This window comes from Bos grunniens, chromosome 14 (genome assembly GCF_055505025.1).
Source record: "Bos grunniens cultivar Pamir isolate PY7600 chromosome 14, Bosgru_T2T1.0, whole genome shotgun sequence".
Lineage (NCBI taxonomy): Eukaryota > Metazoa > Chordata > Mammalia > Artiodactyla > Bovidae > Bos > Bos grunniens.
The window spans coordinates 17,944,915-17,968,991 of NC_141178.1; the positions used below are offsets into that span (position 1 = coordinate 17,944,915).

General features: G+C 38.2%; 1 protein-coding gene across 16 annotated transcripts in view; it reads right to left on the reverse strand.

Annotated features, from left to right (window-relative positions):
- RGS22 (regulator of G protein signaling 22) overlaps positions 1-24,077 on the reverse strand; it is a 140,519-nt gene that overhangs the window by 12,584 nt on the left and 103,858 nt on the right. For 15 of the 16 annotated variants that reach the window (XR_015140533.1, XR_015140532.1, XR_015140534.1 and 12 more), the window contains 5 exons: positions 22,147-22,305; positions 19,225-19,293; positions 16,317-16,478; positions 11,225-11,404; positions 6,527-6,685 (listed from right to left, as the gene is read on the reverse strand). Coding sequence is in view for 13 of the 16 variants with exons in the window: in XM_086336108.1 (XP_086192234.1) it covers positions 6,527-6,685; positions 11,225-11,404; positions 16,317-16,478; positions 19,225-19,293; positions 22,147-22,305 (729 nt within the window). In the remaining 3 variants the exon portion in view is untranslated. Of the gene's footprint in view, positions 1-6,526; positions 6,686-11,224; positions 11,405-16,316; positions 16,479-19,224; positions 19,294-20,522; positions 21,095-22,146; positions 22,306-24,077 lie in introns of those variants that run through there. The other variant, XM_086336112.1, reaches the window with a different exon arrangement.

A 24,077-nucleotide genomic window follows, 5' to 3' on the forward strand; every position in this document is an offset into this window, starting at 1 on the left:
TCCCAGGGACAGTGGAGCCTGATGTGCTGCCATCTATGGGGTCGTACAGAGTCGGACATGACTGAAGCGACTTAGCAGCAGTAGCATGAATGTTAATTATCTCAAGATAAAAATTTTTTCTAAAAAAATTAGAATTTGAAATTTTAAAAAATACCAATAACATTATCTTGAATATGAAATACTTTGGAATAAATTTCACAAAATATATTCAAGATGTCACAAAAAATGCAAAATCATTGATGAAAGAAATTAAAGAACTAAACAGAAATAAACTGTGTTCATGGATTAGAAAACAAAATGTTTTCTAATTTATGACATAAATTCTCAAATTGAATTATAGGCTTACTACAATCCTGATACAATATCTCAATAGTTAACATGTGAAAAATTGTTCCATCTTATTAATAATTACATGCATGCTCAGCCGCTCAGTCATGTCCAACTCTTTATGACCCCATGGACTGTAGCCCACCAGGTTCCTCTATCCATGGGATTATCCCAGCAAGAATCCTGGAGAGGGTTGCCATTTTTTCCTTCAGGGGATCTTCCTGACCCAGGGATCCAACCCGAGTCTCCAGTGCCTCCGGTATTGGCAGGCCGATTCTTTACCACTGAGCCACCTGGGAAGCCCTTACTAATAATTAGGTGGATAGAAATGAATGCGTTAGTATGATGACATACCATTTGTCATCAACAGATGGACAAAAATTTGAAAGTCTGAACATACCAGATGAGGAGAAATAGGAACATAGACTGACACACACTCATACTCTATTACTTAACCATTCCAAAAACATTTTAATCACGTGAATACGGAGGCATTTACAGCAATGTTGTTTGCAGTGCTATTTATAAACGTATAAATTGAAAAAATACAATAAAGAAATAGTTCAATAAAATAGTATATTTATGCATATGATGGGAATGCAGCAATTAAGCTGAATAAATGAGATCTATCTAAGTAGAGCAGTGTGGGTAGAATTAAAAACAACACTAAACTTAAAATGCAAGATGTAGAAAGTACAATATGTGCTATAGAATGAACTATGTCTCTCCCAAATTCGTATGTTGATGTCCTAACTTTCACTGTGACTGTATCATGAGATAGGGTCTTTAAGAGGTGGCTGTTGTTGATTTCCTAAGTCAGGTCTGACTCTTTGTGACCCCATGGACTGCAGCTTGCCAGGCTCCTCTGTCCTCCACTGTCTCCTGGAGTTCATTCAAATTCATGTCTGTTGAATCAGTAATCCTATCTAACCATCTTGTCTTCTGCAGCCCCCTTTTCCTTTTGCCTTCAATCTTTCCTAGCATCATCAGGGTCTTTTCCATTGAATCAGCTCTTTGCATCAGGTGGCCAAAGTACTGGAGCTTCAGCTTCAGCATCAATCCTTCCAATAAATATTCAGGGTTGATTTCCTTTAGGATTAACTGATTTGATCTTCTTGCAGCCCAGGGGACTCTCGAGAGTCTTCTCTAGCATCATAATTTGAAAGCATCAATTCTTTGGCACTCAGCCTTCTTTATGGACCAACTCTCACACGTGTACATGACTACTGGAAAAACCATAGTTTTGACTATCTGGACATTTGTTGGCAAGTAATGTCTGCTTTTTAATATGCTGTTTAGGTTTGTTGTAGCTTTTCTTCCAAGGAGCAAGCATCTTTTAATTTCATGACTGCAGTCACTGTCCTTAGTTACTTTGGAACCCAAGAAAATCTGTCACTGCTTCTACTTTTTCCCCTTCTATTTGCCATTAAGTGATGGGACCAGATGCCATGATCTAGTTTTTTGAATGTTGAGTTTCAAGCCAGTTTTTTCACTCTCCTCTTTCACTCTCATCAAGAGGCTCTTTAGTTCCTCTTCACTTTCTGCCATTAAAGTGGTATCATTTGGGTATCTGAGGCTGTTGATATTTTTCCTGGCAATCTTGATTCCAGCTTGTGATCCATTCAGCCTGGCATTTTGCAGGATGTATTCTGCATATTTGGAGAAGGAAATGGCAACCCACTCCAGTATTCTTGCCTGGAAAATCCTGTGATGAAGGAGCATGGCAGGCAATATAGTCCATAGGGTAGTAGAGTCAGACACAACTGAGCAACTAGACTTTTCATTCTGCATATAAATTAAATAAACAGGGTGACACTATACAGCGTTGTCATACTCCTTTCCCAATCTGGAACCAGTCTGTTGTTCCATGTCTGGTTCTAACTGTTGCTGAATACAGGTTTCTCAGGAGACAGGTAAGGTAGTCTGGTATTCCCATCTCTTTAAGAATTTTCCAGTTTGTTGTGGCCCACATAGGCTTCCTCATAGTCAGTGACGCGAAGTAGATATTTTTCTGGAATTCCCTTGCTTCTCTATGATCCACTGGATGTTGGCAATTTGATCTCTGGTATCCCTGCCTTTCTAAACCCAGCTTATACCTCTGGAAGTTCTAGGTTCAAATACTGTTGAAGCCTAGTTTGAAGGATTTGAGCATAACCTTACTAGCATGCAAAATAAGTGCAAATGTATGGTAGTTTGAACATTCTTTGGCATTGCCTTTCTTTGGGATTGGAATGAAAATTGACCTTTCCAGTCCTGTGGCCACTGCTGAGGTTTCCAAATTTGCTGACATATTGAGTGCAGCACTTTAACAGCATAACCTTTTAGGATTTTAAATAGCTCAGCTGGAATCCCATCACTTCCACTAGCTTTGTTCGTAGTAATGCTTCCTAAGGTCCACTTGCCTTCACACTCTAGGACGTCTGGCTCTGGGTGAGTGATCACACCATCGTGGTTATCTGGGTCATTAAGACCTTTTTTACATAGTTCTTCTGTGTATTCTTGCCACCTCTTCTTAATCTCTTCTGCTCCTCTTAGGTCCTCACCATTGCTGTCCTTTATTGTGCCCATATTTGCATGAAATACTCCTTTGATATCTCTAATTTTCTTGAAGAGCTCTCTAGTCTTTCCCATTCTATTGTTTTCTCTCTCTTTGCATTGGTCCTTTAAGAAGGCTTTCTTGTCTCTCCTTGCTCTTTATTCTCTAGAACTCTGCATTCATTTGGATCTATTTTTCCCTTTCTCCCTTGCTTTTCGCTTCTCTTCTTTCCTCAGCTATTTGTAAAGCCTCCTGAGATAACCACTTTGTCTTCCTGCATTTCGCTTTCTTTGAGATGGTTTTGGTCACTGCCTCCTGTACAGTGTTACCAACTCTGTCCATAGTTCTTCAGGCACTCTGTCTACCAGATCTAATCTCTTGAATCTATTTGTCACCTCCACTGTATAATCATAAGGGATTTGATTCAGGTCATACCTGAATGGCCTACTGGGGCTTCCCTGGTGGCTCAGATGAGGGAGATCTGGTTTCAATCCCTGTGTTGGTAAGAACCCCAGGTTTAATCCCTAGGTTGGGAAGATCACCTGGAGAAGAGAATGGTTACCCACTCCAATATTCTGCCTTGGAGAATTCTATGGACAGAGGAGCCTAGCAGGCCTCAGTCCATGGGGTCACAAAGAGTCAGACACGACTGAGCAACTTTCACTTTCACTTTGAATGGCCTATTGGTTTTTCCGTACTTTCTTCAATTTAAGTCTGAAATTTGCAATAAATAAGGAGCTGATGATCTGAGTCACATCAGCACCAGGTCTTGTTTTTTTCTGGCTGTATAGAGCTTCTCTGTCTTTGGCTCCTCTCTTCCCCCTTCATAGATCATAGTCTTGTCGTGATGAAGGGGCTTGCATAACTCAGTGAAGCTATCAGCGAGGCCATGCAGGGTCACCCAAGACAGACCAGTCATAATGAAGAGTTCTGACAAAACGTGGCCCACTGGAGGAGGAAACAGCAATACACTCCAGTATTCTTGCTGTAAGAACTTCATAAACAGTTTGAAAAGGCAAAAAGATATGACACCAGAAGATGAGCATCCCCAAGGGCAGAAGGTGTCCAATATGCTACTTGGGAAGAGCAGAGGGCAATTACTAATAGCTCCAGAAAGAATGAAGAGGTTGGGCCAAAGTGGAAAAGATGCTGAGTTGTGGATGTATTTGGTGATGAAAGTAAAGTCCGATGCTATAAAGAACGATATTGCATAGGAACCTGGAATGTTAGGTCCATGAATCAAGGCAAATTGGATGTGATCAAGCAGGAGATGCAAGACTGAACATTGATATTTTGGGAATCAGTGAACTAAAATGGATGAGAATGGGAGACTTTAATTCAGATGACCATTATACCTACTACTGTGGGCAAGAATCCCTTAGAAGAAATGGAGTAGCCCTCATAGTCAACAAAAGAGTCCGAAATACAGTACTTGGGTGCAACCTCAAAAATGACAAAATGATCTTGGTTCATTTCCAAGGCAAACCATTCAACATCACAATAATCCAAGTCTGTGCCCCAACCACTGATGCCGAAGAAGCTGACATTGACCAATTCTGTGAAGATCTACAAGACCTTCTAGAGCTAACACCAAATAAAGGTGTCCTTTAAGAGGTATTTAGGGTTAAATGGGAGAAGGAAATGGCAACCCACTCTAGTGTTCTTGCCTGGAGAATCCCAGGGACGGGGGAGCCTAGTGGGCTGCCGTCTATGGGGTCACACAGAGTCAGACACAACTCAAGCAACTTAGCAGCAGCAGCAGTAGGGTTAAATGAGGTCATAAGGGTAGGGTCATAATCCAAAGAAATTGTGGCTTTACGAGAAGAGAAAGGATGAGAGCTGCTTTCTCTCCCCAACTTGTGAGGACACAACAAGAAGGGGGCCTTGTGCATGCAGGAGAGGTCTCACCAAGAGTCTTATTAGCTGGCACCTTGAGCTGGGACTTGTAGTCTCCTGAACTATGAGAAAGTTAATTTCTGTTGTTTAAGCCATCTAGTCTGTAATATTTTGGTATGGTAGCCTGAGCAGACTAATAAAATATGGCACTATTTATGTAAGTTAAAGTACATACAAAATAGTCCTCTGTATCATTTATGAATCCATATACCCATATAAAACATTATCTTAAAAAGGAGTTGTTGAGAACATATCCAAAACTTAATGGTTGCTCTTGGAAGTGGGGAGGGTAATAGAACTCAGGGTTGGGGGCTTTCCTGGTGGCTCAGTGGTAAAGAATCCACCTGCCGTGCAGGTGACATGGGTTTGATTCCTGATCCAGGAAGGTCTGACATACTGCGGAGCAACGGAGCCCGTGCGCCACAACTACTGAGCCTGTGCTCTAGAACCTGGGAGCCACAATGAGAGAGCCACCGCACCGTGACTAGAGGGAAGTCCATGTAGCAGCGAAGACCCAGCACAGCCAAATAAGTAAATAAATAAAATCATGCATTAAAAATAAAAAAGAACTCAGGACTGGGGTTAAGAGGTACAGTGTTCTGCACTATTTCACTTACAAAGGAAAAATGAAAAACTAATGTAAAATATGTTAACAGTGTTTATATTGACCTGGGGAAACATGGGGGTTATAATTACATTACTTTTATATCTTTAGATATATTTTAAATTTCTTTTAAAAAAGAGAATAGGGGTAAAGCTTATAAATAAGATGAAATATGTTATTTGTTACCCCTTCTCAAGTAAAAAAATAGATAAAGAGAGATAAATTGATAACGGACAGACAAAGAGGCAGCCTGGGCAACTTACGACTCATAAGTTTCACAGTCAGTGTATCATTCTCTAATTTTAATATTGAAAATGCTGTCCCAAGTGCATAATACTATCTCATTCATTCCCAGATTTATTTGGTAAATAATGATTAATAATTGAACATGTGCTGGATAGTGGTGGAAGTATTTAATAAGACAGATGGTATCTTTGAGGATCTCAGTTCAGTGAGAAAGACAGATGCAAAAACTTACTCGTAAGACAAATATAAAGTGCTCTCCAAGAGAGGTACATAGATGAGATGATTTTTGAGATAATTTTTTTAACTTCAAAACAAGTCTGAAACTTCTGACTGAAGGCTTAAAAGTCACTAAAATCCATACTTTATAACTTCTCTGTATTTTTGCTCATCCCAAATTCTACAAATGTACACACAGCATTTGCAGAGAAGAAACCAATTCTGAGTCCACATTGGAACCACTTCTTTGACTTGCTTTTCGTTGCTTTTGTTATTATAATCATACAGAACGGACTGCCTCAGAGAATCCTGCCCCTCTGCCTAACTGTTAAAGTGCTTTGGGTTCAGAACCCTGTCCACCTGTAGGCGGCAGGAAAGAAGAAATTAACACATCCCCTGCCCGAGGCTTGCCACTGTAGGAGATGTTTGCAAGATTAATGGCCTTTTTTATTTTGCTTCCTCGTCTCCCCCCGTCTCTGTTCTATAAAAATCTGGCATCCAGACCTCAATAAGATGGTTATTTTGAGGCACTAGTCTGCCATCTTCTGGGTCAGCTGGCTCCCTGATTAATGTCTCTTCCTTGCCTCAACCCCTCAGATTCATTGGCCTTTCGTGTGGCGAGCAGAGAGAGCTTGGACTCAATAACAATATCACATACCTTTTAAAAAGTCTGATTAAACCCCAAATGATTCTTGTCTCACCTTTACAAATTTTTCATCTTCTATGACTGCCATTTTCTTTTTCTGCTTACTATATTCTTGTCTTCTCTCCAAAACACTCATAATTTTTTCATCAGTTAAGTTCTTCCTAAACTCACAGAACTGAGGCCAAAATTTAAACAGAACTCCAAAAATTGTCATCTGTATAAAAAACAAAGTATGTCTCAGATTACAATTTTATACAAATGTACCAATTTTAACTCTAATTCACCATAATAATGGATTAACTATTCTATCTTTAATATACAGCATGTTTCCTCCAACTTATTGTCTCCAGACATCTTGGTATAGTTTAGCTTGGCACATGCTTATCATCAATGTTTTTTTACTACCAACGAGAAGTCTTTCTTTTAAAAAAACATACACTTAAATACAGTTAAAAGTCACTTTATACTTTATGTTTCCCTAACCAATTGATTGTATTAATAAAGAATCCATTAGGTCTTTTTAAATAAGAAATATATGTTTTCTTTTAAAACTTATACCAGTTGATCTGCCACACACTCGGCTGTTTTATGCAAGTATTCCAAATATTCAGTTCATCAAGGGGGACTCCTCTCCACCCCTCCTTTCCCTTCTTTTAGAGAAAGGAAATACCATTTTGCCTCTGGAAAAGCTCTTAAACAAAGCTGCAGATCTAAGAATAAATCTTGAGTAACTTTTAAATGATACAATCTCTCTTTTATGTGAGAGCAAGAAAAGTAACATTTAAAAAGCAGAGTGGTATCCTGGACAAATGCTTTCTATGAGGATACTCTACATTAAGTGATTAATTGTGATATTTATAGAGATAAGAATTGTTGCTCAAATTTTCATGCCAAGTTTTTCCATTAGTTCCAGAGGCATACGTTACTTCCAAGAAGGTAGGACTTGCCACATCAGATCAAGTCCAACATCTTGTTGCTGGGAATGGACTTTACCTAATGCCCTGGAGAAAAATGAACCATCCCATTAGGCTCTAAGCCAACTTTTCAGCAGGAAAGTGGAGTTTTTAGAAAGTAAATGCTGCAGTGAACAACAGAGTCCTGAACATCATGATACATTTCATCACTCCTTTCTGTACATGAATATCATTAGTAATTCTATAATTATTTACTCCCTTTACGATACCATCTTGTCACTGAATTCTATAGCCTCTTGGGATTGTGAACACAAAAGCTAAAGATACTTTATTTGACGAAGTGTAGGCTTTAAAAAAGTTTTCATTTCCATTTATCTACCATGGATTTTGGGGCTTTCCAGGTAGCATTAATGGTAAAGAACCCTCCTGCTAAAACAGGAGACATAAGAGCCTCAGGTTCGATCCCTGGGTCTGGAAGATCCCCTAGAAGAGGAAATGGCAATCCATTCCAGTATTCTTGCCTGGAGAATTCCTTGGCAGGCTACGGTCCATAGGGTCACAAAGAATCGGATATGACTGAAGCAACATAGCATGCACGCCATGCTTTAAGTAATCCCCTGCTCCAATGTTAAAGGATCACGGTAGTTTTTATATGAATTTCTTAAACTTAAACACTCCTCTTCCACCTCCATTTACCAACTATTGACCCTACTTCTCAGTTCTCTCTCCAAAACCTGAGTCATTTCCAGCTCTCAAATGTATTTGTCACCTAGAAGGCTTCCCAGTAAAAGTTACCCTATTAGGGCACAATATTTCAAGGCAGACATAAAATCTCTCTATTTCTGGGAATCCCTTGGAAGTTCAGTGGTTAGGGGTCCACACTTCCAGTGCAGGGGGTATGGGTTTGATCCCTGGTCGGGAAACTAAGATTCTGTGTGCAGAACAGGGTGGCTGAAAAACAAATGCTCTATTTCTAAAATTTGCAGTTAATAACATTCATGTTATTCATGAAAATTGCCCTGTACCTCCAGAACCTTAAAAGACAACCAGACTGTTAGAAAATTTTTTAATAAATATGGAGCTATTTCCCACATTGCCAGTGGATGGGCAATGGCTGCAGCATGAGTGAAGAGTGTCAGTGAAAATATGGCTGAGTGACAAAAACTTCTAAGCTATTAGGAATGCAGGTTAGGGAAAGACAGATGTTACAAGTGAAAGCAATACTAAAAGAGGCAACAGCTTTTATTTACTCTTCAGTCCTTTTACGCAACGTTGCTCTATTGCCAATTTGAGCTATTTCTCTCATGTTTGATCTCACATCATTCATTCATGTTTTCAAAAATGATAGTGTCTATTCTGTGCTAGGCATGCAGGCCACAGCGGCAAATAAGAAACAGTCCCTATTCTCAAAGACCTTACAGTCCAGTGGGAAAGTCAAGCATGAGAACAGCTATTTTCAAATTTGTATGATAAGTGTTCCAACAGGGACAAACACAGGATATCACAGAAGCATAAAGGAGAGAAGATGAGACTGTGAAAAGCTCTGGAGGGAAGAAAGTAAGGCTTCTCTGCTGCTGCTGCTGCTGCTAAGTCGCGTCAATCATGTCCAACTCTTAGCGACCCCATGGACTGTAGCCTACCAGGCTCCTCTGTCCACGGGATTCTCCTGGCAAGAGTACTGGAGTGGGTTGCCATTGCCCTCTCCGGTGAAATGCCTGCTGTTGCTACTGCTAAGTCGCTTCAGTCGTGTTTGACTCTGTGCAACCCCATAGACGGCAGCCCATCAAGCTTCCCCATCCCTGGGATTCTCCAGGCAAGAACACTGGAGTGGGTTGCCATTTCCTTCTCCAGTGCGTCAAAGTGAAAAGTGAAAGTGAAGTCAGTCAATCATGTCCCACCCTTAGCGACCCCATGGACTGCAGCCTACTGGGCTCCGTCATCCATGGGATTTTCCAGGCAAGAGTACTGGAGTGGGGTACTATTGCCTTTCTATGGAAGTACAAGTATTTCAGTGGGCCTTCCCTGGTGGTCCGTGATTAAGACACCACACTTCCACTGTAGGGGGCATAAATTTGATCCCTGACTGGGGAACTAAGATCCTGAATGCTGTGTGGCCAAAATAAAGCAAAAAATAAAATAAAATCAATGCAGGGATGCAAGTTCAATCCCTGGTCAGGGAATGAAGATCCCACATGCTGTGCAGCCAAAATAAACAAACAAATAAAAGTGAAAAATCTAATATTTCAGTAAGACAGAGATAGATGGCAGTGAGTGGAAAGGTATCTGCTTAGAGAGATATCGATGAAGGAATATAGTCTCCAGTCTGAGGACAATGGGAGTAGCTGAAATTGAGAGCAGAGAAGTGACATGATCAAATACACATTTTGAAAAAGATGGCTCCATCTGCAGTAAGTTAAATGGTTTCGAGAGAGTCCAGGGGCAGGGAATTTTGGTAATCAATGTGAGACACTGCAGACATAAACTGAGGTAGTGGCATGGAGTTGGAGAAAAGTAGATAGAGTAACAGATAAGGAGACAAATGGATACATGTTAGTGACTGAAGATCACCGAAGGTCAGGGAACAAAGGAGAGAGAAGACATGAAGGTGCAACCAGATCTCTGGCTTGCACACCTGGGTAGGTGGTATGTCCTTCTCTGAGCTTCCTTAGGGAACACGGAAACAATAGACCTGGTGAGGTGAGGCCCCTAAATATTCTCTTGTTCTCTGATACCCTAAAGATTATATTTAAGATACATCTGGGACTTTGTTTTGGGGAATGAGACAGAGGCATAAACTAAAGGACTCCAGTAAAGTTCCCTGGCTGCACTCCCTGGACAGTGTGGCGGAACCAACCAACATAAGCAGCTCAAGACGCTCACCGTCAGCCTCGAGGCTGTGATCTGGATGGGCAAGCCTTGGCCTGGCCATCAAGAGACCGGGCTAGGCTAAGTGATCTTCTCATTAACAGATGCTACAATTCTGACACCATGTTTTCTGTTTCTCCCTAGCAGATCGTCAATCATTTGTCTATATTTTTCCCTATTTTAATGCATAATTTGGATGGTGAGTCTGCTTTCGGTTCCTTTTAGGACTTAGAACACAGCTAGCTTGCAAATGAAAATGTTAAGGAATAATGGTCTTTTTCCATGCTCAAGGGCATTCATACCCTAAATCTCTGTTTCATATCACTTAAATCATGACAGGGCCTTCCCTATTACCCCTATTATAATTTATTTTTCTTAATCATTTTTCAGGAACAACATCACTAAAAGGCTTTTCAAAATGCAAATAAACTATGTTCAGCAAATCACTGTTTTCTATTATTTATCTTAAAGAGAAGTAACTTGAGCAGGTTAACAGGCATGATTTTCCTTTCATGAGCTTGTGTACTTTATGTTGGTTGGGTACTTAAATCTCCTCTCACTTACTTTATGAGCTATGTGAATATTCCAACTTTTAAAAATACACAAATCTTGGGACACACATAATTTACACATTTCTTGTGGTAGCAGATATTTTAAAAGGAAATATGAACGGTGGGAAAGGAAGGAGAGATTAGTTGGGGATTTATAAATTAGAAATAAAATGATAACCATGCAAAGTCAAAGTATATAGAATTTTAAAAATTGTACTTGCTGTATATTACCATCAGCAAAATAGCAAGTTACTAGTTTCTATGTTATGTGGCATTGGCAACGTTTTTCTAATTAAATAGAATAAATCCCAGGATTAGGAGGATTCAAACCTTGCCAAATATGAATAATACAAAAACTTTAAAAGAATATCTAGACTACTAATCTATTTTAAAGTATGCTTACTACATGCCCTGATTTCTTACCTGTGCCTCTCTGAATACATATGGTCCCAACTCCTTCCTGTGTTCAATAATCTTCTGGGCTTGCTCTACTGGAATGTCAATTTGTAAAGCTGGGGGGATGCTGGAATTAATAAAGCAGTTGATAATAGTCATAATCTTCTTGTGTATGATAGACTCATCACAATGAGAATGGCACAAGTCCTAAACAAGGAGGAAAGATAGATCAATACGTGATTAATGCATTAATAGAACACTTTATAAGTGAAGTGAAGTCGCTCGGTCGTGTCCGACTCTATGCATTAATAGAACACTTTACAGAATACATCAATATGTCTTTAAGTTAATATAATTGTAACTTCAGGTCAAGAGAGTACTGGGACATGTCAAGACTATCTTAAAAATCAGAGATTTCATTTTTCTTGGATTTGAAGAACCTAAGACTGTTTTTCTTTTTTGCTCCTAGCCTGTGTCTTCATGTCTTTGTGCGTCATGTTCATTGACTCATTCGGTCAATCTTTGCCTTTTAAAGGAACCTAAGACTTTGACACATATACCCTAAGTAAACACAGATTTCATTTTAATCCTGGTTGCTTCTTCTCCTGGCAAAGAAGCAGCTTCAGTGTCTGCTTTGACTCATTTAACAAATTCATATTAAGTACCTGCAATATGCCAGACCTTGAGGTGAGCCCCAAGACACAGTACCTGTCCTTTAAAGGCTCAATATCTACAGGATGAGAAGCACGAAAACACATGATTCCAATCTGAGATAGCTAAGTAAGTGGCACAATGGAGAACAAGCACCTAACTCAAGTTACAAGTGGATGCAAAAGCTTTTTCCACCATAACTGCTTCTATGCCAAGGTGATTTAGACTCAAAAATGCTAGTATATTAATGGGAATGCTGTATTTAATAGGTGTATTATTATGTATCTCAGTATCTATATTTTTTCAGATAACCTATTACATTATCATCTTTATAGCTAAAGAATTTAAATATAGTAATGATATATGTAATGATAAAAGACCCAGTTTTATGTCAGAGATGTAAGGCTATCACTTTTTAAGACAAAGAGGGTAGCTGAGCTTGAATTATGACGTTTCTTTGCTAAAGATATTGTTCTCTAAATCACTAGAAAACACAAAAGTTAATTAGCCAGCATTTATTAAGTGCTCACTGTATGACAGGCATTATAATAACGGTCTTAAGGACAGTTAAAGAAAATTTCTGGTGTTTGCCATATAAAACATTACATAAATAAGTTATAAGTTTGGCATAAATTATATGTGAAAAATCTTGATATAAATGTTACACTGAGACAACAGTTAGCATTTTGATGCAATTTAGTATTCCCTCAGAAAATGCCTATTTATAACACATGCTTGCTATGTTACCCCAAATTAAATTTTTTGCTGTTACTAGTGAAATTATCATATATTTGGTGAGCTGAGTTAATTATTATTTTTTAAATTAATTTGTATTGGAGTATAGTTGCTTTACAATGATCCTGTTTTTTAATTATTATGGAAATATAAGGATTGTGAAATAAAAACAAATTTGTGAAATTATACAATGTTAATTTTGAGAGTGTAGAGTCAGAATTTAGACAGAATCCAACCTGGTATTTTTTCTGGTTTTTATGCCCTACTCTACCATTAGCTGAGTTCACTTTTACTTATTGTTAAGGTCTCAGTTTAAGCACACAGTCGACCCTTGAACACGGGCCGGGGGTGGCAGGTGGTTAGGGCACCAACCCCGCCCTTGCAATTGAAAATCCACGCATAACTTTACAGTTGGCCATCTGTATCTGTGTTTCCACACCTGTGGATTCAAACAACAGTGGACTGTGAAGTACTGTAGTCTGAATTTGTTGAAAAAAACTCAGATATAAGTGGACCTCGCAGTTCAAACCCTTGCTGTTCAAGGGTCAACTGTACTGTCCTCTAATAAACGTTCCGTGTCTGCCTCGGTCTAGGTGGTGGCCAGCTCAGGGACTTCACTGCACCCGTGCGTCTCCCAGCCGTTGCACTGCTCACACTCGCTTAACCACCCGCTCCGTCACTTGTCTGTCCCTCCTCTAACACTGCAAGCCCTGAGAGGAAAGGCTTGATCACAGGTTTTAGCCTGGCCCTTGGTAGATGCTCAGCAAGTGTTTGCTGGATGTATATATCCTTCCAGTCTTTTCTCTTTGGGGATATATACACACACACACACACACTTTATATTAAATCATACTGCTTTCTAGTAGCTAGGTTTTAAAAAATCAGTAAGATGAAGATATTTTTCCCATCACTGATTAATCTTCCAACAGCAAATTTGTAATGCCTTCAGAGTATTCTCATGCATAGATGTATTGTAATTAAAGTAAGCAATGTCCTGCTGTTCAACATCATAGTTCTTTCCAGCTTTTCACAATTCAGAACTATCTCTGATTAAGATCATAGGAGCCACCCCTTTGCGTATTATTACAATCGTCCCTGGGAGGGAGTATAACTTAGTGGTTAAGGCCACAAGCTTTAGCAATAGAATGTCTTGGCTCAAATTCCAGCTCTACTACTTAGTTAGCTGTATGAGGCACAGAAGTTTAACTTTTCTGTGCCTTAGTTTCTTCATCTGTAGAATGGTGAGAATTAACAGCTTTGACCTAGGATTCTTATAAAGGATAAGGTAGTTATCACGTGAAAAGCATTAAGATAATCTCTGACAGACATAAACACTTAGTATGAGTAAGCCATATAAAAATGAGCTCAGTTAAGACTTGCTAGGTTTCTTTCTGGCAAACTTCCTCAAGACCTAATTCAAGTATCATCACTTCTTTTTTTGAAAAATTTTTCTTGGGAGTAGAGTTGATTTACAATGTTATATTAGTTTCAGGAGTACAGCAAAGTGAATCAGTTATACATATACATATAACCACTTTTTTTTAAAGATTCTTTTCCTACATAAATCGTTACAGAGGACTGAGTAGAGTTCTCTGTAAGAATCATCACTTCTGCTGAGACCTCCCTGACCTACCACCATCCCTGAATCATCCCCTCCACTGTATCAGAATTATAACCAGTTAGAATATGGATTATAATCAACGTTATTCCATCATATTTCATGGATGATTCCCCTCCTCGAGGGAAGACAATATATTATATCCATTTTTTTTATTTCTGCAATCTAGCATTTAGTAAATACTTACTGAATAAACACATTCACTTCAATAGCATGATTTTTAATAACTATATAGGATTACATGTCCCCCATTCTACACCACAGAAAAGATATTTAAATGAAGACCAAGGGCAGCTTTGGAGGAGTGACAGTCACAAAGGGTTGACTATGTATGAGTCTCTGTTTTTTTTAAATGCTTATTTTGCACAGCTTATCTCCTTACCTTTTGTCATAACAGGGTTGGTTGGGCCTACTCGTATTCATTTTAGCTTAAAGACCATAATAATTTCCTGTTCTGGAAAACAGAATCTACCCCCTTTTTAATTTTCAAAAAAATTATTTTAATATTATTTATCTTGTGATAGATTTTGAAAGAACTTATATCTCAAAATACTTTTTTTTTTTTTCCCTTGGAGAAATTTTTGTGTTGAGAAAGGTACAAAAACTGTGGATAACCGAAAAGAGTAGAAAACAGTTCATGGAATGCTGGAGAAAGTCTGAAAGCAAAATGGTATTGAGCAACTACTAACTATATAGAATAAACATGATGCAGAGTATTAGTGTCGAATAATCCCTGCCTGGAGAAGGGAATAGCAACCCACTCCAGTATTCTTGCCTGGAGAATCCCACGGCCAGAGCAGCCTGGTGGGCTACAGTCCACAGGGTTGCACAGAATCAGACACAACTAAAGCGACTTACCACACACTGCAATCCGTGCTTAGATCATAGTTCAACTGAAAGCCTTATTGTCTTGAATTCCAGTTTTATTTTTACTCCCTACTTTTATAAAAATGGGATTAAACAGGCTGATGGCAAGGTAATGAGCCTGCTTACCTTGGGAGCAGGGATGTCTACTCTTATGTATTTCGAGACAACATTCCTGTTTTCAAATCTAGGTTATATAACCTAGAGAGTCCTTTCCTTCTCTTCAATGCAGAGATTCCATCAAATAATTAAACCTGATAATAAACTGCTTTGATAGCTAACAGCTTGCTCTTTCACTTATTTTGTTAAGAATTTGGCCATTCTGATAGAGAAGCCTCTTTCATTTCTGATGGTTTATTTCTCTGTAATCCATTATCTTTGAACACTATTGCTGCAAATATGGTTAGGAGGAATTTTTGTAAAGAAGCCTTGGTTAAAGTGCTGAATATGAGTATCTTCAGGAAAAAAATGTACATTTATAGATAAGTAATATGCAAAAACATAGTTAAAACTTTTCAGGAAGATTCTCATTAGAACATAATATATGTGAAACCCTGAAAAATCTAATACCATCATTTCAAGGCTAACTCTTACTCTTCACTATACAATAATAAATACATCTAATACAGACAATAAATACCTCAGTATTTACATATTGAGACGTTACTTTGCCAACAAAGGTCCATCTAGTCAAGGCTATGGTTTTTCCTGTGGTCATGTATGGATGTGAGAGTTGGACTGTGAAGAAAGCTGAGCACTGAAGAATTGATGCTTTTGAACTGTGGTGTTGCAGAAGACTCTTGAGAGTCCCTTGAACTGCAAGGAGATCCAACCAGTCCATTCTGAAGCAGATCAGCCCTGGGATTTCTTTGGAGGCAATGATGCTAAAGCTGAAATTCCAGTACTTTGGCCACCTCATGTGAAGAGCTGACTCATTGGAAAAGACTCTGATGCTGGGAGGGATTGGGGGCAGGAGGAGAAGGGGACAACAGAGGATGAGATGGCTGGATGGCATCACTGACTCGATGGATGTGAGTCTGGGTGAACTCCGGGAGTTGGTGATAGACAGGGAGGCCTGGCATGCTGCGATTCATGGGGTCGCAAAGAGTCGGACACCACTGAACTGAACTGAACTAACTGATGAAGACATCAAGTCAGGATACAAATCTTGTCCATATAGTTAGGAATCTGATATGTTAATGCACTTCCTCCTTTAAAAGAGGTGGTTTTCTCCAGCTTCTAATACAATACCTTATATTTTTGTACTTCTTGCCAAAAGAGCACCCCATTTTCCAATAAATCTCCTTTTAGAGCCACAAAGCGTTGAAATTGTCTTGCAGTAACTGGATTCAATAAAGCTTTACGGAAAGCAATGATTTCACAAGACGAAGATATCCACTTACTCTCCACAGGCTGTCCAAATCAGAGAATACATAAAATTAGCTGTGTTCTAAAAATTAATAATAAAATCATTTATTAGGCTAAAAATTACCAACTTCTATCTCCTTTGTTTTGGGCTGTTGAAATTTATAGCATGAATAAAGAGAATTTGGCAAATTCCCCTCTCTTTTCTTCTCCCTTTTGTCTCCTTTATATTTTTATGGCATCACTTTTTTAAGAGATGGGGAGAAAATGAAATGATTGGATGACTTAGAACATATGATTATATTACAGAGGACTGAGAATGTTAATAATCATTAGAGTTTGAGAGATGGTGAAAAACTACATTTGGGTATATAGTATGAATTCTGTGCTTAAACACAACAAAGTAATCACGATGTTATGATTATATATTATTTTATAATTATGTATACTAGATGTTATATATTAATATATAATTTTCCTGACTTTCAAAAAGTAAAAGCAGTTTAACATTTAAGATATTTTTTAAAAAATTGTCGGAAAAATTACCAATTAATCCTATTATAATTTAAATAGGAAATTTACTGTGGAGCTTCACTATAATTCTATCCTAGAAAGATAATGGGGGTTTTTTGTCTTTGTTTTTGGCTTTGGATTCTGGCTGTGGGCTTGTGGGATCTTAGTTTCCTAACTAGGGATCTAACCTGGGGCAGAGCCATGAAAGCCCTGAGTCCTCACCACTGGACTACCAGGGAATTCCCAAAAGACCAAGTTTTTAGGTGGGGCATCTTTATATTATTTTAATAATAAATTACTATTAATAATTAATAACAAGAAGAAATGAAACTATTAATGCATATTTTTGATGATAAACTTTCTCTGACCCAGGATTCACTTTACACAACAGAAAAGACATACTATTTTACTACAAAGGCATTACTTTTATAAAGGCATTACTTATTTTATATCTTCTCAGTTTTGAAGCATATGATGTCTGCTTTTCTTGATATACTTTTCTTTCTTTATTTCCTTCTGGCTGTGCTGGGTCTTAGTTGCTGTGAGCGGGGCTCCTCTCCAGTTACGGTGCGATGGCGTCTCACTGCAGTGGTTTCTCTTGTGGAGCATGGGCTCTAGGGTGTGCAGGCTCAGCAGTCCTGGCACAGGGGGTTAGTCGCCCACAACATGTGTAATCTCTCCGGACCAGGGATCAAACCTGAGTCCTCTGTGTTGGCAGGTGGATACTTAACTGCTAGACTACCAGGGAACTCCTATTATGTCTACTTTTTTTACCTTGACCATTTTAGGTCACATATTCACCCCCTCTTTACCCTCTCAGATTAAAAAACATAATAGGTTTTATTCAATTTACTGAATAGATTTTTTTACATTTGATAAATTTATTGAAGTTCCCAAAATCTGAGGTTAGCCTACAACCATGCCAGGAAGCATCATTCTAAAGGCAATTTTTTGGATGAACTTAGGAATTATAGTAAAATCAATGACAAATATCCATTATACATAATAAATATCCGTTACTGACAATGCGTAAGCTACGTTTCTTGAAACAAATCATATGTGACCAACGATAAAAGTGTTTAAGAGAGCTATGTAAAAAGTCTATGGGAACACAAAGGAAGGAGTAACTAATTTTGCCTGGGGGAGTAGGGGCTTTACAGAGAAAGACTTTGAGGGTGACTGCTGAGGTGGAAACTGCAAAGTGAACGCAGCTCCAGGCAGTCGAGATGAATGGTGGTGCCTTCATCGCAGATAAAGTGAATAGATGTCTATCACAATTTTAGTGAGCCACATGTGGAGTTTCAAGGACAAAAAGTTAAGACCCTTACCAGATGGTCCATATTAAAATTATAGCCCTATAAATAGGAACAACTATGTATTAGACTGGGATGTTTATTTAAAACCCACTCAACAAATAATGTTTTAAGACCTGCTTCTTAAGATACTAAAACTTAGTAATTTAACTAAAACCCATAATTTAACTAAACAGAAAATAACATAATATATAATGCACAATAATATGAAATATAAGCCCATTCTATTTAGCATTTTGAAAAATATATAAAAGGGACAAATATAAGACTATTTCCTTTTGAGAAGAAAACACAGAAAAAAAACATCCTAACTGATACATATACTCCTCTAGTAGTCTAACAGATTTTATCTTTGCTAGATTGTAGAAGGTCACCTGGGTCTAGTTTGACATTTTATCAAGACCTACAGAAGGATGAATACAAATAAATTTGTAGGCTCAAAAAGAAGACTGTGTTTATCATTCTTGTTAAGAAGAAAAATAGGCAATTTCTAAGAAGGTATCATATTATAGTGGTTTAAATAATCACTAAAATGACAGTTATCTTAATTCTTTTAAAGTTAAAATGTACTTCTAAATGAAGAGGATAATGTAAGATAATTTAAGTTACTGATTCCGCTGCATACTCCTCATTCTTTTTGTGTAATCTACTCCCAGTAATAAATAAGCTACCACATGCTGGAAAAACAGCCTGTCTCAATAAATCCATCACAAGCAAAATAACTAAAAATATATATTTAAAATCCAATCACACACTTTCAGAGTTGAGCAGGTCAAGGAAATCTTTAAGAAGAGGGCTCTAGTAGAATTACACTTTACCTGAGAGTCCTTCAGCCAGTTAAGAATAGTGTCAGCATCTGCTGGTTTAGAAAGCATTATCTACAATGAAGATCTTTGTATAGGAAGGGGAAGAAAAATACTTTGACAGTTGGAACTTAAAAAAGGAAGAATATAACAAATACTACTTGCCTTCCAGACTCCAATTTTCCTTTCACGCTTTTGTAGTAAAAGCTCTTCAGCTATGTCTTTTATCTGTACCTAGAAGCAAAACCAATGATTTTATCCAGTTATTCAGAATGTCCACAGTGTTGAAGTCACTGATTCAACAGCTTTAAAAAATGCAGTAAAGGTCAGTGTGGGGGACTTCTCTGGTGGGTGGTCCAATGGTTAAGAATCCGCCTTTGAATGCAGGGGACATGGGTTTGGTCCTTGGTTGGGGAACTAGGATCCCACATGCCATGGGGCAACTAACCCTGCATGCTACTGTAACTACTGAGCCCATACTACAACAAAAGATTCTGCATGTCACAACCAAGACCTGATGCAATCAAAAATATTTGTTTTTAAAGGTCAGTGTGGATAAGAGAGAAAACAGGAGAAAGAGGATTAAGACTTAGAAATGGAAGCCCTGCCCAGGTCCTTGGGCAAGTCACTCAAATTCTCTGAAGTTTCCTCATCTGCAAAATGGAGATAATGATACCTGAATGTACTGCCCCAAAGGTAGACAACTTTGAGTCACATGGAAACTGAAGCTGGAAAGATAATTAAGACTTCCCAGATTTTTGTGCTATTCTCCAGCCACAACTAATGGATAGCTGGTGAGAATCTGGGGCTCTGTGATGACTGGGAGGGACGGGATGGCAGGAGGGGAGGGAGGCTAGGAAGGGAGGGCAGGTATGTATAATTCTGGCTGATCTGTGTTCTTGTATGGCAAAAACCAACACAACACTGTAAAAATTGTAATAGAAAGAATCAGGCTGGACTAAAAAAAAAAAAAGTACAAAAGTTACTCAATACAGAGAGGGAACACAGTAGACAATTCTTAAGGTTATTGCCTGTTCACAGTATTTTCCATTTGGGGGAACCACCCTTGCCAAGTCTGTGCTCGGCAACTCTCCTCAATAGCAGGTAGATCCAGGAGCTGACATAGAAAGACAGGGACTGGAATCACTGCTGCTGAGTCTCTTGGTACCTACATGGTGGAGAAAAGATGTGAGAAGTCTTTTTGCTGAGTTCCCAGGGCTGTCCTGGCCCCTGGCCAGCTTTAGAAATAAAGCTTGGGTGTCAACTCTTCCCCTGAGTGTGTGAGATGCTCCAGCATAACTTTATTACAAATTCTTGATCTCCCTTCCCCTTTGTCTTTGCTTAAGGCTGCCAGAATCAGTGTATGCTGTTGGCCACCCAAAGAATTGCTAAATCAGGAAGGAGCTGTAAATTAGAATAAATATTACTGTGGTAATCATAGTGAGAAAACATGGTAAACAAGATTAGTAAGCCAAATATCTTTTTACTTGGCTTTGGATAGACAATTAGAGTTTGCTGAAGAAAGGAAATGAGGAAATCTGAATTGTCCCAAAGCTTATTTCCATGAACTTTCTGCTTAAAACAAGTCAGGTCTTCTCCCCCATACTGTCAGTTCAGTTCAGTGGCTCAGTTATGTCTGACTCTTTGTGACCCCATGAACCGCAGCACGTCAGGCCTCCCTGTCCATCACCAACTCCCAGAGTCCACCCAAACCCATGTCCATTGAGTCAGTGATGCCATCCAGCCATCTCATCCTCTGTCGTCCCCTTCTCCTCCTGCCCTCAATCTTTCCCAGCAGCGGGGTCTTTTCAAATGAGTCAGCTCTTCACATCAGGTGGCCAAAGTATTGGAGTTTCAGCTTCAACATCAGTCCTTCCAATGAATACCCAGGACCCATTTCCCTTAAGATGGACTGGCTGGATCTCCTTGCAGTCCATGGGACTCTCAAGAGTCTTCTCCAACACCACAGTTCAAAAGCATCAATTCTTTGGCTCAGCTTTCTTCACAGTCCAACTCTTACATCCATCCATGACCACTGGAAAACCCATAGCCTTGATTAGACTGTAAGTTCCATGTTTCCAGCTGTACTGTGTTTTCCACAACTTAAAGTGCTCAGAAGACTAAGGATCTTTCCAGATAAGTAAGACTCAAAGTGTTTGATAAATTAAATATGGAAGGCAGGTTTTTAACATCCTTCCTGGTCAATACTAATAGCATGTGCTTTGCACACTAAACTCCAGAATTACATGTTCTTTACTCCTTGTATTCATTTTGTAAAGATCAGGTTTGCCTGATTTTGGATGTGATAATGACATCTAAAATTATCAAAGCAATACCTGCTTCTTATAAAACACAAACTAAACAAAGTAAAGCAACAACAACAAAAACCCTACTGTACAAAGTAAAAATCTTTCTCACTCCCCATACCCATTCCCAGGAGGTAGATCCTTTTTTGATCTTTGCTTTTAAACATAAATAGAGATAGAGAGGAGAGAGAAATGCATAGACATGTATAGAGATATAAGCATATATAATGGGATTGTCTTCTATGTTTGATTGCTCTGATCCTGCTTGTTTCACTCAGTAAATAACATGTTTCATCATCAATATTTGTAGAAATCTCATTTTTATAATCTCATTTTATATGGAAATCTGCATAGTTTTCCACAGTATGGAATTATCATTATTCATTTGATTATTCCCATTTGTATACCCTTGTCCATTTATATGAAGACTCAATAATAATATAAAAAATAGCAACTATATTAAGACAATATGTGACTGTTTGCTGTGTGCCAGGCACCATTCTAAGAAACTACACATATATCATTTCCTCTTCATAACAATCTTATGAAGCTATTACTCTTATTAACTCCATTTTTTCCCAAATGAGAAAACTAAGGTTTATAAAATGTAGTATTGTACAATTAATATGTGGCAGTGTAGAGATTAAAACTTGAGAAGTGTGACTCTCAGCTCTTAACCACTATGCCACAGTAGTACAATAGCTGAGTCAACAGGTACGCACATTTAATGTTTTGAGAGGTGCTGTCAGTTGCTATCCCAAGTTTATATTAACTTATATACCTTTATCTTTTGACGCGCCGCAAACTGTTCACTTGCAAGAAACAACGGCAACCAAACATTTTCTAGTCTATTTAGGACATGCTTCTGAATTTCGATTAGAACAGCTGCATCAAGTTGCTCATGGAGAATCTTTCCCCAGCCACCACTTAAATTCATTATCTAAGAAAGAAAAAATGAAACAAACTTCTGTATAAGCAAAGAAATACTAATGGTCATTAATTTATTCATTCACCCCAAAACCATATGCCGAGCCCATGATTTTCATTTTCTATAAAATAGCTCCTGGCTTTATTGTGTATAGTAAAGACAGATAACTCCCCTAATATCAAACAGAGAATCGTGGTTTATGTGGTGGTTGTTTTAGAAGTATGATTTTGCTAATTTAGTCTTGTTTCATAGGACACAGGGCTTTGTATCCTGTGTGACAACTGCAAGGCCATTTTTTTTTTCTCTATGGCTTCAATTTCCTCAACTGTAAAGTAAGGCCGTTATAGTCTTTTAGTTTTCTAAGTTCTCTTCTAGGTCTAATATTCTATGAAGCTCTGATTCTACTCAAATGGACTTCTTTGAGAAGGCATTTTCTTTTGTTTGAGAAAAATAAGGCATTACTTCATTAAGAGACAAACGACTCAGGTATTATAAATGTGCATATTACCAATAAACACTGGGTTGGAGATAGTGGAATGATGGTGGTAGCAAGGTAGGGCTGTTCCAACAACTTCAAAGAAGAAAACAGAGATGATAGGAAGCAGAAAAAGGCCAGGTTGCACAGACAATAGTCGCTGACGTGCATCAGTAGCCCTTTTATAAGACACAATTTCTCTGTAGCCAAAATCATCTTCTACAAAATTACTGATTTCAAAAATACTAATGGCCATAAAATTAATAAATTAAAAAATATTAATGGCCATTTCCTACTAGAAATCATTGTGGTTTTTACCTGTTTCTGTGTACATATCACTCAAAATCGGTGAGTTGTTTGCACAGAGGAAGAAAAATTAGACTCCTCACTGGAAAAATTATCTCTTCTTAGCTCTCCTTTTATTAATAAGATTAAATCCTAGTAATAATATTGTTTTATATAAAAACAAAAAAGAGAAACTCTCTTCACCATCTTTTAATAATATTTATCAAATAGTATAAACAATAATCTGGTTTCTGTATAAAAATAAGAAGAAAAGAGAATAAAAGACTACTTTGCTAATCAAACTGCAAACTGGCCACAACTAAAATTAGAACTAGCATGGTCTTTATAAAGCATAAAGTGATACAGGTATCCTTAAGTATAAAATAGGCAAATAAAATGAAAGACAAAGGTGAGGAAGAAGGGTCATTTGGAAAACTCTTCTGTAATAAGCCCAACCATTTGCTATGACAGCAATGGGTGACTTTTTCCACTGCATTTTTAATTCTCAGCAAGTTTTACTATGGAAGGTTCACACAGTAGCATCAGATACCATGAAACCTCATGCAATGCAGCACAAGCCAAATAGAAAACAAACACTTTCCAAGTGTTTATTTCATACTTATGCTTATTGAGATACTCCCAGCCATTTTTGCTAATACATCCCAGATTTGTATCTCAGGGAACCAAAGGCAAGACATTCTTCTTAAGGTTGCTTAATTCTAGAATTTCTTCTCTCACTTACTCCCAAGAACTTTTGTTTATTTTCCCCTCAAAGATCTAGATTTTAAACTTGGTATGCCCTACTTGTGAATACCTCTGAATTTTTCTTTAATTTACTGAATTAATCTGAGATTCATTTTTTTTTTTTCCCTTAACAAATGTATGCCATTAGGGTTGTGATCCACACAGTCAAAGGCTTTGGCATAGTCAATAAAGCCAGAAGTAGATGTTTTTCTGGAACTCTCTTGCTTTTTCTGTGATCCAACGGATGTTGGCAATTTGATCTCTGGTTCCTCAGCCTTTT